At 39.8% G+C, this 13,011-nt stretch overlaps 1 protein-coding gene across 1 annotated transcript in view; it reads right to left on the bottom strand.

Annotated features, from left to right (window-relative positions):
- evx2 (even-skipped homeobox 2) overlaps positions 1 to 2,937 on the bottom strand; it is a 4,952-nt gene extending 2,015 nt beyond the window's left edge. Inside the window, exons 1-3 of the mRNA XM_036974459.1 lie at positions 2,089 to 2,937; positions 1,469 to 1,704; positions 1 to 808 (exon numbers count right to left, since the gene is read on the bottom strand). The exon at positions 1 to 808 is cut by the window's left edge and continues 2,015 nt beyond it. Of these exons, the coding sequence (XP_036830354.1) occupies positions 194 to 808; positions 1,469 to 1,704; positions 2,089 to 2,494 (1,257 nt within the window). The 5' untranslated portion in view covers positions 2,495 to 2,937 and the 3' untranslated portion in view covers positions 1 to 193. The remainder of the gene's footprint in view (positions 809 to 1,468; positions 1,705 to 2,088) is intronic.
- Between the last annotated feature and the right edge of the window lie 10,074 nt (positions 2,938 to 13,011).

A 13,011-nucleotide genomic window follows, 5' to 3' on the forward strand; every position in this document is an offset into this window, starting at 1 on the left:
AGCCTAGTGCCTAGAAAATCTTTGTTTATTGTAAAAACAAATATTTAAGTGTTTGCTAATTAAGTTAGCCTAATTGTTTTGGAATTACCGTTATTTGTCCCCCAAATATTGGAGTCATAGATGGATGTATAAACTAACCACAGAGCATGAAAACATGAGCAACTGAACTTGTTTTTGAAGTTCCAGTGATGAGTTATCTGTTTAGTGAAGATTCCTCTCTCTGATCTGGTGATGGAACCGAGGTTTTGCTCAGGACAGCTGCAGAATACGGCAAAAATCCACTCTCGGATCTTTGCCCAGATGCTGTGCAGGTGAAGTCAGAGTTGGTACTTCTGGAGCCTAGCGCACTGGCCGCTTGGCTGCTGTGACAACTGAGGCACGAGCATGGGCCAGTGGCTGATGGCGCGCTGACCGCGGCTGCACATGCTGCTGCTGCCGCTGCTGCTGATGCTGCCGCAGAGCTATTGAGGCCTGCGGGTGACTGATAAAGTCCTGGGTGCCTGAAGCCACAGAGAAGCTCTGGGCGTGAGTAAGGATGGGAGAGTGCACGGAAAGTATCGAGAGGGCGAATGGAGGTAGCGAAAGGTGACGATGCAGCACCAGACGCAGCTGCGGCAGCGGCAGCTGCTGTGACACCAACGTGCGGGTAATAGTGCAGAGGCATGTGGGAATGGAAAGGGTATGGTAGACTTCCGGTGGCTGCCGCGTGCGTCATCATGTAGGTGTAAAAGCTTGGATCTGCTGGATGGGGCCAAGACATCGCCAAACGTTGCCTCTTATCCTTCATCCGCCTGTTCTGGAACCATACCTACAGACAGAGAATTATCATTCATGTTTAATGGGACCCTATTCTATCCAACCCGCCTGGTAGCACAGTATTTACGCAATACAAAATACCGGGTCGACTCTCCATGCATTCTCCCAGTGTTCAGAATAGTCATGTGTAGTATAACAAAGAACCTGCGTAGACATAGCCCATGTGCGTTTGATAGAATTATGGGTTTTAAACGTATGTACATTTTTTTGTGAGTGTTTATTTTTAGGGACCCCTAAACAAATCAGCAAGTTGAAGAAATGAAGTCCAACGAAGTGCCTCTGACAGTGATTTTTCAGATTCATAGATTCATTTCAGATTCATTTCAGATTATATTATTCGAGTAGGCCACCTGCTCACATTGTGAATTACCAACGGATTAGTTTATACATTTGCTGTGTGTGTGTGTGTGTGAGGGGGGGGGGGGGGGGGGGGGGGGGTGTATGCGCGTGTGTGTGTGTGTGTCTGTGTGTGTGTGTGTGTGTGTGTGTTTTGATACATAAATGTTGATCAGCGTGTGTATCTGAATGTAGTGAGCATCTGAATATAATTGTAGCCTAGTCTATAGTCCTAAATATTTGTGATACAATATTATTTTAGTGAATATATTAGGCACAGCTATATACATTAAAATATGCATATATGAGAACATACCTTTATTGTAGTTTCAGGTAGATTCAGTGATGCGGCCAGTTCACATCTTCTGGGTCTTGAGACATAATTTTCCCTGTAAAACTCTTTCTCCAGTCTTCCTATTTGTTCTCTGGTGAACGCAGTCCGGTACCGTCTAGTCTCGGCATTTGACATGTTTGAGCTCATTCCATTGCCGTTATGATTGGAAAGGGAGGATGAACTTGTGTTGGAGCCTCCAGAATTATTGTCAGAAAATCCTTTAGGAAATAAATATGCAAAGTTATTTGATAGTTTCATGTAGGTTATATAAGAAGTTGCATTGTGTATGTTGGCTATTACACATTTCTTGATGTAATATGTTTTCACGCGAGACGATGCCTATGAAATAAATGACAAATTAACAAGCAATATATTTGTAGCAATATCGGTGAAATTTTTGAAAATGAAAGATACAATTATTAGCCAGTATTAGTTGTTGTAAAAGCCTACATTATTATTATTGCTGTTGCTATTATTATTATTATTGTTATTACGATTATATGTTTATTCTAATCCATTTTCCGTTTTAAGATATCATAGAATATACATTTCTCTGAAATGTTTTATTTCGTCAGTAAATCTTAATTCAGAGTGAATGTTACCTTTGTTGTTGTTTTCCTTGTGTTGGCTCGGAGAGCGATGCGATGGGCATCCCACCTCCACATCACTGTTCATATCTGAGTCTTGAGAAACTTCTGGGTATAAGTGAATTTTCTTTCTGCTTTCTGAGGATGAAATCTCCGCGGAAGAAGTATTCTCGCTGTTGTGGTGAGCACCGAAAATACTGTCGATTTCGAACTTGCCTTTGGTTGGAATATCCCCGAGACTTCCATGAAGCGAGGCGGAACTTATTCTCGGGCTTAGGCGACCACTGTGCTGAGAATTTTCGAGGGCCTCTAACACTGAATTTCCAGCGGAGTCTGACAGGTTCGAGAGCCTTTTCCCAGGCACCGGACTGTGCAGACCTCTCTCCATCAGAATCATCTCTTTTCTTATCCTCTCCATCATTAAGCCTTCTAGAAAGAAACACAATTTCCAGGGCTGGTGCTCCGATGAGTTGTGGCGGAGCTAATCCGCATTCAGCTCAGCAACTGTCTCTAAATAATATAACACCTTTTTATGAGCGAGACCGGGGGAAAAAAATTAAGAATGCCAATGCGAGCAATGAATGACTGTTTAAAATGACCCGTGCATCCTTTCTAGCCCAAAATGTCATTCATCAAAAAGTGGTTGCTGCTCGTCGTTAAGATGCGCGTGACGCTGCTCGAATGATCATTTATTGTAACAGGTTTATAAGCAAATAAATACGAGAAGGCTGTCAGTTGATGATGGAGGCGGCCTGCGGTCAGACGAATATATATCCAAGTGGAGAGGAAGAGGAGAAGTGAGGAGTGGAGCGCGTGTCCCTGGGTTGATCTGAGTCTGTTTAAGATTGCTCTTGGGTTTGGCCTCTGGGGTGAAATTGACAGTCTGATTAATAAAATGAGCGCGGCAACATTTCCCTCTTCATTTAGGAATATCATTATGCTTTGATTCTCTATTGTTTCTCCCTTCTGTTCTCTTTGCCCCTCAGTCTGTTTGTCTTTCTCTTTTATTCTCACTTTCTCCATCGAGGCATTCTCGAATGATACATTATTACTGAAAGTTATTTTGTGAAATCCATTTAGTAGCATTAAAATGCGAGATATGATCGTGGTAATTCTGAACCGAATTTCACTTTTATGATCATGTGAATTTGTCCTAATAATTTTTGCATGTTTGTTTTACATTCCTCACTGTAATAAAAATACATTTTGAGATCATCATTACACTATATTTTTAACAAGGCAGATAAAATAGGAAGTTATAACATATGCTTGTGGTGTTAGCAGTTTCTTTAAAGGGGCAATCTGCAGTTTCTACATGCATTTTTATACGTATAAATTAATTATACTGATTCTTGAAGAATATAACTAAATGCCTCATGAACTTAGTTCAACTGTCGTACCCATCATAACCCAAAATATAAGCTAGTTTTACTCCACTGTTTGTAAACAAATAAAATTTAAACAAACACTGTTAAGCCTCAAAACATGGTTAAAACTATAATTTTGATATTATGGATGGTTAGTCCTTGCACCCATAACCCTGTCTGAATTTGAGAGTGGTTCAATTATCCATCCCCATCCTTCTGCTTTTTACCCAAACAGTGGCAGGGAGTCGCTTTGTTATTGTTTCAACTACGAATTGACCCTTTAAGGTAGTCTTATATTATCCTCATTGCTTCAGTAGGCCCACGGAGTTAAATTATGCCTGACGAATACTCGTTTTTTTTTTTGTTATGTATTTGTTATTTTCAATCGTGGAATAATGATGTGTAATTGTGCTAATTTAAACCCCTCCTGATAAAATATTACCTATTTTACTGCAGGTTTGGAGTTGTATTATAATCAGGCTTATTTTATATTATTTGGTGTCGTACATATTTTAGAAATTATCCTATAGTCAAAGGTATATGTTGGACAGGCTGCAATTACATTGTGTTTTCTGTTATCAAAGATTGTGGTATTAGCCTACTATCGTGATGATTAGTCTCCCGATGTGCTGCCTGTAGATCTCTATTATTTGAAAAACTCGATTTAATGTTAAGAATACATCGAGGTGATGCTCTGTCTCCTGAACAGTCTCAGATTTAGAGGGAGAATGCTCTTATAGCTAAGGTTATCGGGAATGGATATTGTATTCGGTAAGGTAATGTACCAGTGGGGCCTGGAAACGTCGTCTACGCGTCCTTTGGCGCCCCCCAGAGTTTCTCTGGATTATCACAACGCTTGAGGCGGAAGTTCTTGTCGTGATGTACAAGGCTATACACTGTGTGATCCATCTATTGCTAAAATCATATGAACTAACATTTTGGAGTCAATATGACGGGTTAAAAGAATTGTAGTCGCTCTGAACTGGGATTATTTTAAGCAATAAGGCTCGAGGGTTTGTGGTATATGGCCAATATACCACGGCTTTGGGCTGTTCATTAATACGACGCAATGCGGAGTGCCTGGATACCGCCCTTAGCCGTGGTATGTTGGCCATATACCACAAACCCCCGAGCTGCTTTATTGCTAGTATAAACTGGTTACCAACGGAATTAGATCAGTAGAAATAGGTGTTTTGTCATAACCATGGTATACGGTCTGATATACCACGGCTGTCAGCCAATCAGCATTCAGGGCTCGAACCACCTAGTTTATAATGAAAACTATGTCATATGGGCTTCTTAAATATTTGTAGAAGTGGAATGGGAATAAGGGTGTTCATTAAAAAACACAAACATTGTGGATGTTTTGAGAAAAATGAAGTGGACTAGCTCAATCGTTGGAATTAGGATACCGTTTTTGGGGCTTAAACAATGAACAATGGCCGATTTCATTGATGCATGAATAGGCTATTATATCACCTGATATAGCTGTCATTTTGTCAGTATAAAAGCCATGTAAGCCTTCGTGTTTTTCCTTTACGAACCATGAATAGACTATTATGTCACCTGAAATAGGCTAGCTGTCATTTGTTAGTAAAAGCCGTATAGAGTATTGTAACAATACTCAAATATAACAATGATTTATTCATGAAATTGCCTACAATGAAACAAATAGTATAATTATTGGTTGATTCATATTATGATGTGCTTATACAATCTGTAGTATTTTAATTTGTCAGACCAGAGCCATATTTATATCTAAATATATACTCTGTCAGATTTATTGTAGGCCTAGATGCATTAGCCGCCTTGCTAATAGGTGCTATTCAGCGTTATCTTTTTTTATTTTACACCTATTTAATTAACTTAAATTAAGGACCTCTATTCCCAAAGCTGGGGCGTCAGGGTAGCCTAGTGGTTAGAGCGTTGGATTAGTGACCGGGAGGTTGCAAGTTCAAACCCCCGAACTTCATTGACAATAACCATTATTAACGACTTCGAGTTGTGCTCAAACGGGTGTCACTGTAAAACTTGAGAGAAGTGAGACAGCAGATTTTGTCCACCTAACTTCAAGGACATCATAACAGTTATACTTTTTATTATTATTATTATTATTATTACCTTTATTTAACAAGGGAAGGAAGTCGTTTATGGCCAGGTGTGGCTAACACGCTAGAACTGGCTTTTGACTTGGGTGGATATTCAGTCTGGTCTCCACAATTTAGTAATTCCTTTTACATGCAAACGGATAGAGCCATCTAGTGATGACTTTATACCATTGCAGGCTACCACCCTTTAGAGTGGGATCTGTGTGGTTGAAGGTTTAGTCGTCTCCTATTCATTAGCTTAACAGAACGCAAACACTGTGCCCAAAACGGGAGACTCACAGCCAAACGCTCAAATTCGACATTGACTGAGTTGACCGGTTAGGAATTCAACTAGTTTTAAATATTCATAGACACGTATATTATGTTTGTGACACTGTTGCTGCCTTCAGAACCACGGGATATAAGAAGGAACTATAACCGTCTTCACTTTTGAAGTATAGCTACGATGTGTGTTGCATGATTCCTGTTTCAGACCTTTCCTTACACTCTTAGAAAAAACGCTTCCATATTGAACCAAAAAGGGTTATATCACTTGTTTTAGATATGCAACCCTTAAAAGTTATATATAGGACTCTTGTATATCGTTCTTTGATCAGAACCCTAGGGATCCTTCTTCACTGAACCAACATTGGTTCCAGATAGAACCATGTATGGTGCCATTCATGAATTGTGGCTTCTAATGAAGAGTAATATTTCTAGCTAGGAATAGCCTACAATATATTCAACAATTAAATTATGGACAAAATAATACCAGCATAGTTTAGAGATAATAGTTTAGAGATAATTATATAGATGCGGTAAAGAGATCAATGGAATGCAGACCCGTGGAAATGAAAAGGGAAGGCGGGATAACGCACATTCAACAAATCTGGGCCTCGTTTCACAGAGCCTTTGTAGCGTTAAGATCATCGTTAGAACCATATTACGGTGTATCTTTAGTAGTCGCTGTTTCTCAGAGCCTTCGTCAGTAACGTTGCTCTTAAAAACCTTCGCACATCTACGAGTGAACCAGACTGCTTGTAAGAGCAGCCAAAATGCATCGTTTTATGCTTTTTTTGCCTTTCTGCGTCACTTTATTCATACATGAACAACGCTAAACATAGAATCAAGATGTTTAAGCTAGGTAGGCAATCTGTCTAACTGTGACCGCGGATAACTTCAGAACGAAGTTGACTACAAATACAAAGTTGCCACAGTATTTGCAACTGTTACAAACAAGTGAAAGATAAAAATATGTTTCAAATGAAAAATTAGATGACTCCTTTAAAATATAAGTACATGGCCCTATAGGCCTATATTTAAATAATATTGAAATCATATTGCGTTGTATTTTTCGAGGGTACTGTCTGTAATAGGTTTAATGATGTGTGACAAGATTTTGGCAATGACGTGCGCAATCTGTGATTTAGCCTAGTGTATTATTATTGGGTTAACATAATAAGCCGCCTCCATATTTGCAGCTACAGGTTGTAATATCTCGCTAGGAGCTGATCCGTTTTCAGTGTTGTGAAATAATTATAATGTTAAGGTAAGATATGAGTGGAGAAGGCTGGGCCCAGTTTTCTTTTAGTGACGGAATATAGGCGTAGAAGTGTTTTAACCATAGAGGTGCGTGGGTAAAATCACTTGAGAAGCCAAGTCCCCACCCAAAAACATATTACAACCTCTGTGTTGTGATAATTGCGTTGTTTGCTCTATAACCTGTTTATTCATATGCCTTGCGATTGTGATTTATAGGCCTAAAGACCGAGACAATAAGAAGACACAGTGGCAGAATAAATTCAACCACAACCTTGTTTTATCACAAAACCCGATAGCAACCTTTGTCCAGTGAAGTCCACAAAGCATATTGCATGTACAGTAACAGACTGTACATGACCTACAGCATGGTCAAGCAAGTACATTTTTCAGACGTTTTTGGACCACTAAACGACTATTGATTTAGAACCACAGAGAGTTACCGCAAGTCGCAAAGAAAACAGAAGCTGCCTCCACTATTCCAGCACCATTTCAACTTCAACATTTCAAAATCATGCTTAGTCGAATAAAGTGACATCTAAAAAATACCCAATACAATTTAGTCCAATCAACGTAAGCGAAGCTAAATATGATGTGGTTGTCCATGGTTCTGATTTCTGTGTGCATGTGTGTGTGTGCGTCCGTGTTCGTGCAAGTAGAACAACATGTTGTCTAACCCTACATGCAGAGAAACGCCAATGTCATCCTCCTCTCTTTCATGTTTATGAAACTGTTTATCACTCTGTCATACAGTACATGCTTTTATTTTTTGTTGTCCTAGGCTACCTAGTTAAAATTCTTACTCGCTAGCCTAACTTCCATTCATGGGCAACATTAATAGTTAGCATTAGCCTTCTACATCTAGCTACATATTGAACTTCCATCCTCTCAGGCCAGGGGTACAACAATGTATGAATTAACCTCTTAATGGTTGGATCAGAATCAACATTATAATCATTGACCAGTATGGACAATTAAGTAAAACCACTATCCAAATCACTATCCCCATCCATGGCTAATTTAGGAAATGGCTCCTTTTAGCTAGCTGGCTAGCTAGCCAACGGAGGAGAACAACACCATGAGATGCAACAGGAGTTGATAGGAGTGACGCCAAATCCAAGTTTGCTTCCCTTGACACTTTTTTTTTTTGGTGCGCCAGGACCATTCACAGCTGAGCTCGCTAAGTTTAGCTCAACGCTGATTGTCAAATTTTTTATATTTTTTTTGTTAAGGGAGACCAGATGCTCACTTGCTTCCCTTGCCTTCAATGCTGCGGACGGCAAGAATGTCATACTCGTTAGGACCAGACAGAATAGATAGATGGCCTACACATAGAGAGACAGAGGGGCACTGTTTCACTGGCTCAGATGCTTTCTCCTGTGAGATACATTCAGCCTCTAGCAAATTGAAGGAAAACTATGAAACACAGAGAGACAAAACATTATTTTTGTATGTTTGTATTGGTCCATGTTTTGGGGAAGCCTGACTTCCCTCGGCTTCCATGAATACACACTTACAGAAATCGGTGGTGGTAGTCAGTCGTTTTTAACTGTAATGCAGTTAATTGGCGATGATGACATCAAATCGAATATATTTTAATTTGCCACATGCACCGAATACAATAGGTGTAGACTTTATTGTGAAACACTTACCTACGAGCCCTTTCCCAACAATGCAGAGTTAAAAACTAAGAGCATGAGCACAAAAAAACAACAACAAGATAGAAACACACAAAAAAAAACAATTAACGAAGCTATATACAAGAAGCACGTGTACCGAGTCAATGTGCTGGGGTATGAGTTGTTAAAGTGATTGAGGTAATATGTACATGTAGGTAGGGGTACAAGTCACTAGGCAATCAAGATAGATAATAAACAGAGTAGCAGCAGGGTGTTTGAAGAGAGAGAAAGTGTGTGTGTTTGTGTGTGTGCGTGCGTGTGTGTGTGTGTGTGTGTGTGTGTGTGTGTGTGTGTGTGTGTGTGTGTGAGTGAGTGAGTGAGTGAGTGTGTTTGTGTGTTTATGTGTTAGAGTGTCAGTGTAGTATGTGTGAGTGTGTGGGTAGAGTGAGTCTGCATAGAGCCAGTGCAAGAGAGTCTGCTCAAAATAAATAAGGGGGTCAATGCAAATAGTCCGGGTAGTCATTTGATTAACTGTTCAGCAGTCTTATGGCTTCGGGTTAGAAGCTGTTCAGGAGCATTTTGGTCCGAGACTTGGTGCTCCAGTACCGCTTACTGTGTGGTAGCAGAGAGAACACTCTATGACTTGGGTGGCTGGAGACATTGACAATTTTTAGTGCCTTCCTCTGACACCATCTGGTATCGAGGTTGTGGTTGGCAGGGAGCTTGGCCTCAATGATGTACTGGGCCGTACACACTACCCTCTGTAGCGCCTTGTGGTTGGATACCAAGCAGTTGCCATATCAAGTGGTGATGCAGCCAGTCAAGTGCATGGTGCAGCTGTAGAACTTTTTGAGGATCTGAGGGCCCATGCCAAATCTTTTCAGCCTCCTGAGGGGGAAGAGGTGTTGTCGTGCCCTTTTCATGACTGTGTTGTTGTGTTTGGACCATGTGATGTGGACACAAGGAGCTCTCAACCCGCTCCACTACAGCCCAATCAATGTGAATGGAGGCGTGCTTGGCCCTCCATTTCCTGTAATCCAGTATCAGCTCCTTTGTCTTGCTAACATTGAGGGAGAGGTTGTTGTCCTGGCATCACACTGCCAGGTCTCTGACCTCCTCCCTGTAGGCTGTCTAATTGTTGCCTGTGATAAGACAGCGTGCAGATGTGTTATTGCCTGCACTCACCACCTGGGGGTGGCCGGTCAGGAAGTTCATGATCCAGTTGCAGAGGGAGCTGTTTAATCCCAGGGTCCTTAGCTTGGTGATGAGCTTGGAAGGCACTATGGTGTTGAATGCTGAGTTCAATAGAGATTGCATCATCTGTGGAACTGTTGAGGTGGTATATGAATTGCTGATGGTGTTGATGTGAGCCATGACCAGCCTTTCAAATAATTGTATGGCTACAGATGTGAGTGCTATGGGGCAATAGTCATTTAGACAGGTTACCTTGGCTTTCTTGGGCACAGGGACTATGGTGTAGGTATCACAGACTGGGTCAGGAAGAGGTTGAAAATGTCAATGAAGACACTTGCCAGCTGGTCAGCGCATAGTCTGAGTATGTGTCCTGGTAATCCGTATGGCCTTGTGACCTTGTGAATGTTAACCTGTTTAAAAATCTTACTCACATCGGCTATGGAGAGTGTGATCACAGTCGTCTGGAACAGCTGGTGCTCTCATGCATAGTTCAGTGTTGCTTGCCTCGCAGAGAGCATAGAAGGCATTTAGCTTGCGTCACTGGGCAGCTAGAGGCTGGGTTTCCCTTTGTAAAATACATTAATGTGTATTGGGACTGACATCCACTCAAGCATTATACTCAGATATTTTACCTCAACATAGTGTTGAATACACATATAAATAATAGTAGACAAAATTTGATGGGGGACAACAGAGGTGTCATGCCCATAAGGGGCACAGGGGCACTTGTCCCCTCAGATTTGTCCTGTTAAAATAATAATAATAACCAATATCTTTTTGTAATACTACTAACCACTTAGCAATTTTATGAAGTTGGCTTTAGCTAGTCAAGATAGGTTCCCAATCTCCAAACCCTATAATTAGTTACCAAAAAGCCATTTCAGGCTATCAATCAAGTTAGTTAGACAAGCTAGCTACTCTATCTTAGCTGGCATGCCTGCTGGCAAGGTTGGTAGACTTTAGAAAATTAAATGTACTGAATAAGACTCACATTCCTTTCAATCTTTTACCCAGATTTCAGCAGAGATGCAGCGAAGCATATTTAGTTTATTTTTTAAAAAAAAACACCAGTCAGGAGGATACAGACAGCTCAAGAGGTATGCAGAGATATGCAGAAAAAAAATGTTTTACATAGAATTAAATCGAATGAGTATGACTCTAGATTGCAGGAAGAAGCTGTTTCTGGTTTTTGAAAAATTCTAAATTCTCAAATGTACGTACCGGGGGCGTAGCCCCCCTACTAACCACCCCCAGTCATCTTCAAGTACTTTGTGCCCACTCAGATTTTTGGGATGCATGATGCCCCTGGGGGAAAATGAGGAGATTTGGGATCTTTCCCCCACAGCATCTTTCCCAAACGCGTTTAAATGGCATTTCCATTGTTTTGGTCGAGTTCCATTGACATCTTTACCTCATCTATACAAACATACTGTAGTTTGGAAATATTCACTGATGGCCAGGGAGGGATCTTTGTTTGAACGATAACCTATGTCAATCTTGGTACCAACTCTGGCAGACTTCTTTACAGAACAGTAGGCCTACAGTAGCTTATGAGTTGTTGCCTGGCTGGTTCCTAAGAAGAAGAAAAAATGAAGAAAATCACGAGTTCATCTGCTAAAATGAAGACAAAATGCTACGCAGATACAGTATAATTATTAGGATGTAGAAGAACAATTTACATGCAGTTGTTGTCAGCAGCCGCAGAAAGAGAGATCCTCTGTCTCTGATAGGTGGGTTACTGTCAGACAGCAAAACATAGATACTATTTTAAAAGTAATGTAGGCTAATGGCTAATCTATATATAACCCCAAATAACCTTTTTTTCTAAGAATGTACTTTATTTGAAAAATGCAACTTTGTGTGTCCACAGGCTTTTTAGATGGGGGAAATGTCTACCATCAGGCCTACATTGTTACGTCCAGACAGCAAGTTCAAGAGTGATGTTCAAGTGCAATAGCGTTTCCATTTTGTGCTAATTTGTCAATAGGCTTTTGAATCAGTTGAGTGTCTTTACTGACTATTTACTATTTGGTGTAAACTTGAGCAGACTTAGGCCTAGGGTACTGGTTTCTACTGAAATTGTATATTGCCTAAATTCATTTCTAAGACTTAATTTAAATTATTTGCTGATTATTCATTATATAGTGACATGGATGTCAAGGTTTGTATAAGGATCCAATAATTGTTTAAAGGGCATGATTATATTACTACAATTTTAGAATATGGGCCTATTTATAGAGGAGTGGTAGACTTATATTCTTGTTAGACTCCTATTTCAATCAAATGTTGGCACCATGGTTTGTGGAGTAGGACAAAACTACCCCCAACGAAAGAAAACTATATCCAATAGCCACTTTAAGTTAAACATATATAATTAGTCGTAAAAATGTGAAGGCCTATATGTGATCATTGTAGCCTATAACAATCATTAATTGTATTTAACACGAAGTTAAAAAGGTGTTAAATGCTAAATTATGGAATTATTTTGAATATACCATAGTGACGTTTCTCATTATAATTACATGCAAATATGTTGATATAAACATTTCAAGAATAACTAAGGAAGTCGATACAAAGCCTGCAACAGTTTTCAAATGTAGACTCCTCCCTGCATGTTTAACAAGTGGGCATATGTATACAGATATACGTTGTCAGATAATAATGTATATTTTTTCTGTTCTGGTTTTGTTCTTTTGTTCAATTAGGATTTATTTTCCCGTGAAAATGATTGGATTGGTTCACCCGTGGGAAAATATCAGGAGTTGGCAACGATAACATTATAAATGGAATTGTAGGCCTATATTTTCAGTGAAATAAAAGCTGACATTGATACAAAAACATTGGCTATTGTTATATTTGTTAACAAAACCGTTGTTAAGAAGATTTTTTTTTTGACGCTATAAGCATTGCCTATTTGATATTCAAATGTATTGACGTTTTTTTCTTTCATTGATCATTTTGGAATCCTGCGTATGCTGTTATATGTTTAACATTCTCCAATATTTTACAAATATTCTTGCCCAAAACAAAACCACAATAGCCTAGTACTCAGAAGATCCATTAGCCATATATATTTGCATGTCACGTGAAAGCAACCGACCAACCACATTTAGTTGTCACAGTTCTGTAATC

This window comes from Oncorhynchus mykiss, chromosome 3 (genome assembly GCF_013265735.2).
Source record: "Oncorhynchus mykiss isolate Arlee chromosome 3, USDA_OmykA_1.1, whole genome shotgun sequence".
NCBI classification, from domain to species: Eukaryota; Metazoa; Chordata; class Actinopteri; order Salmoniformes; family Salmonidae; genus Oncorhynchus; species Oncorhynchus mykiss.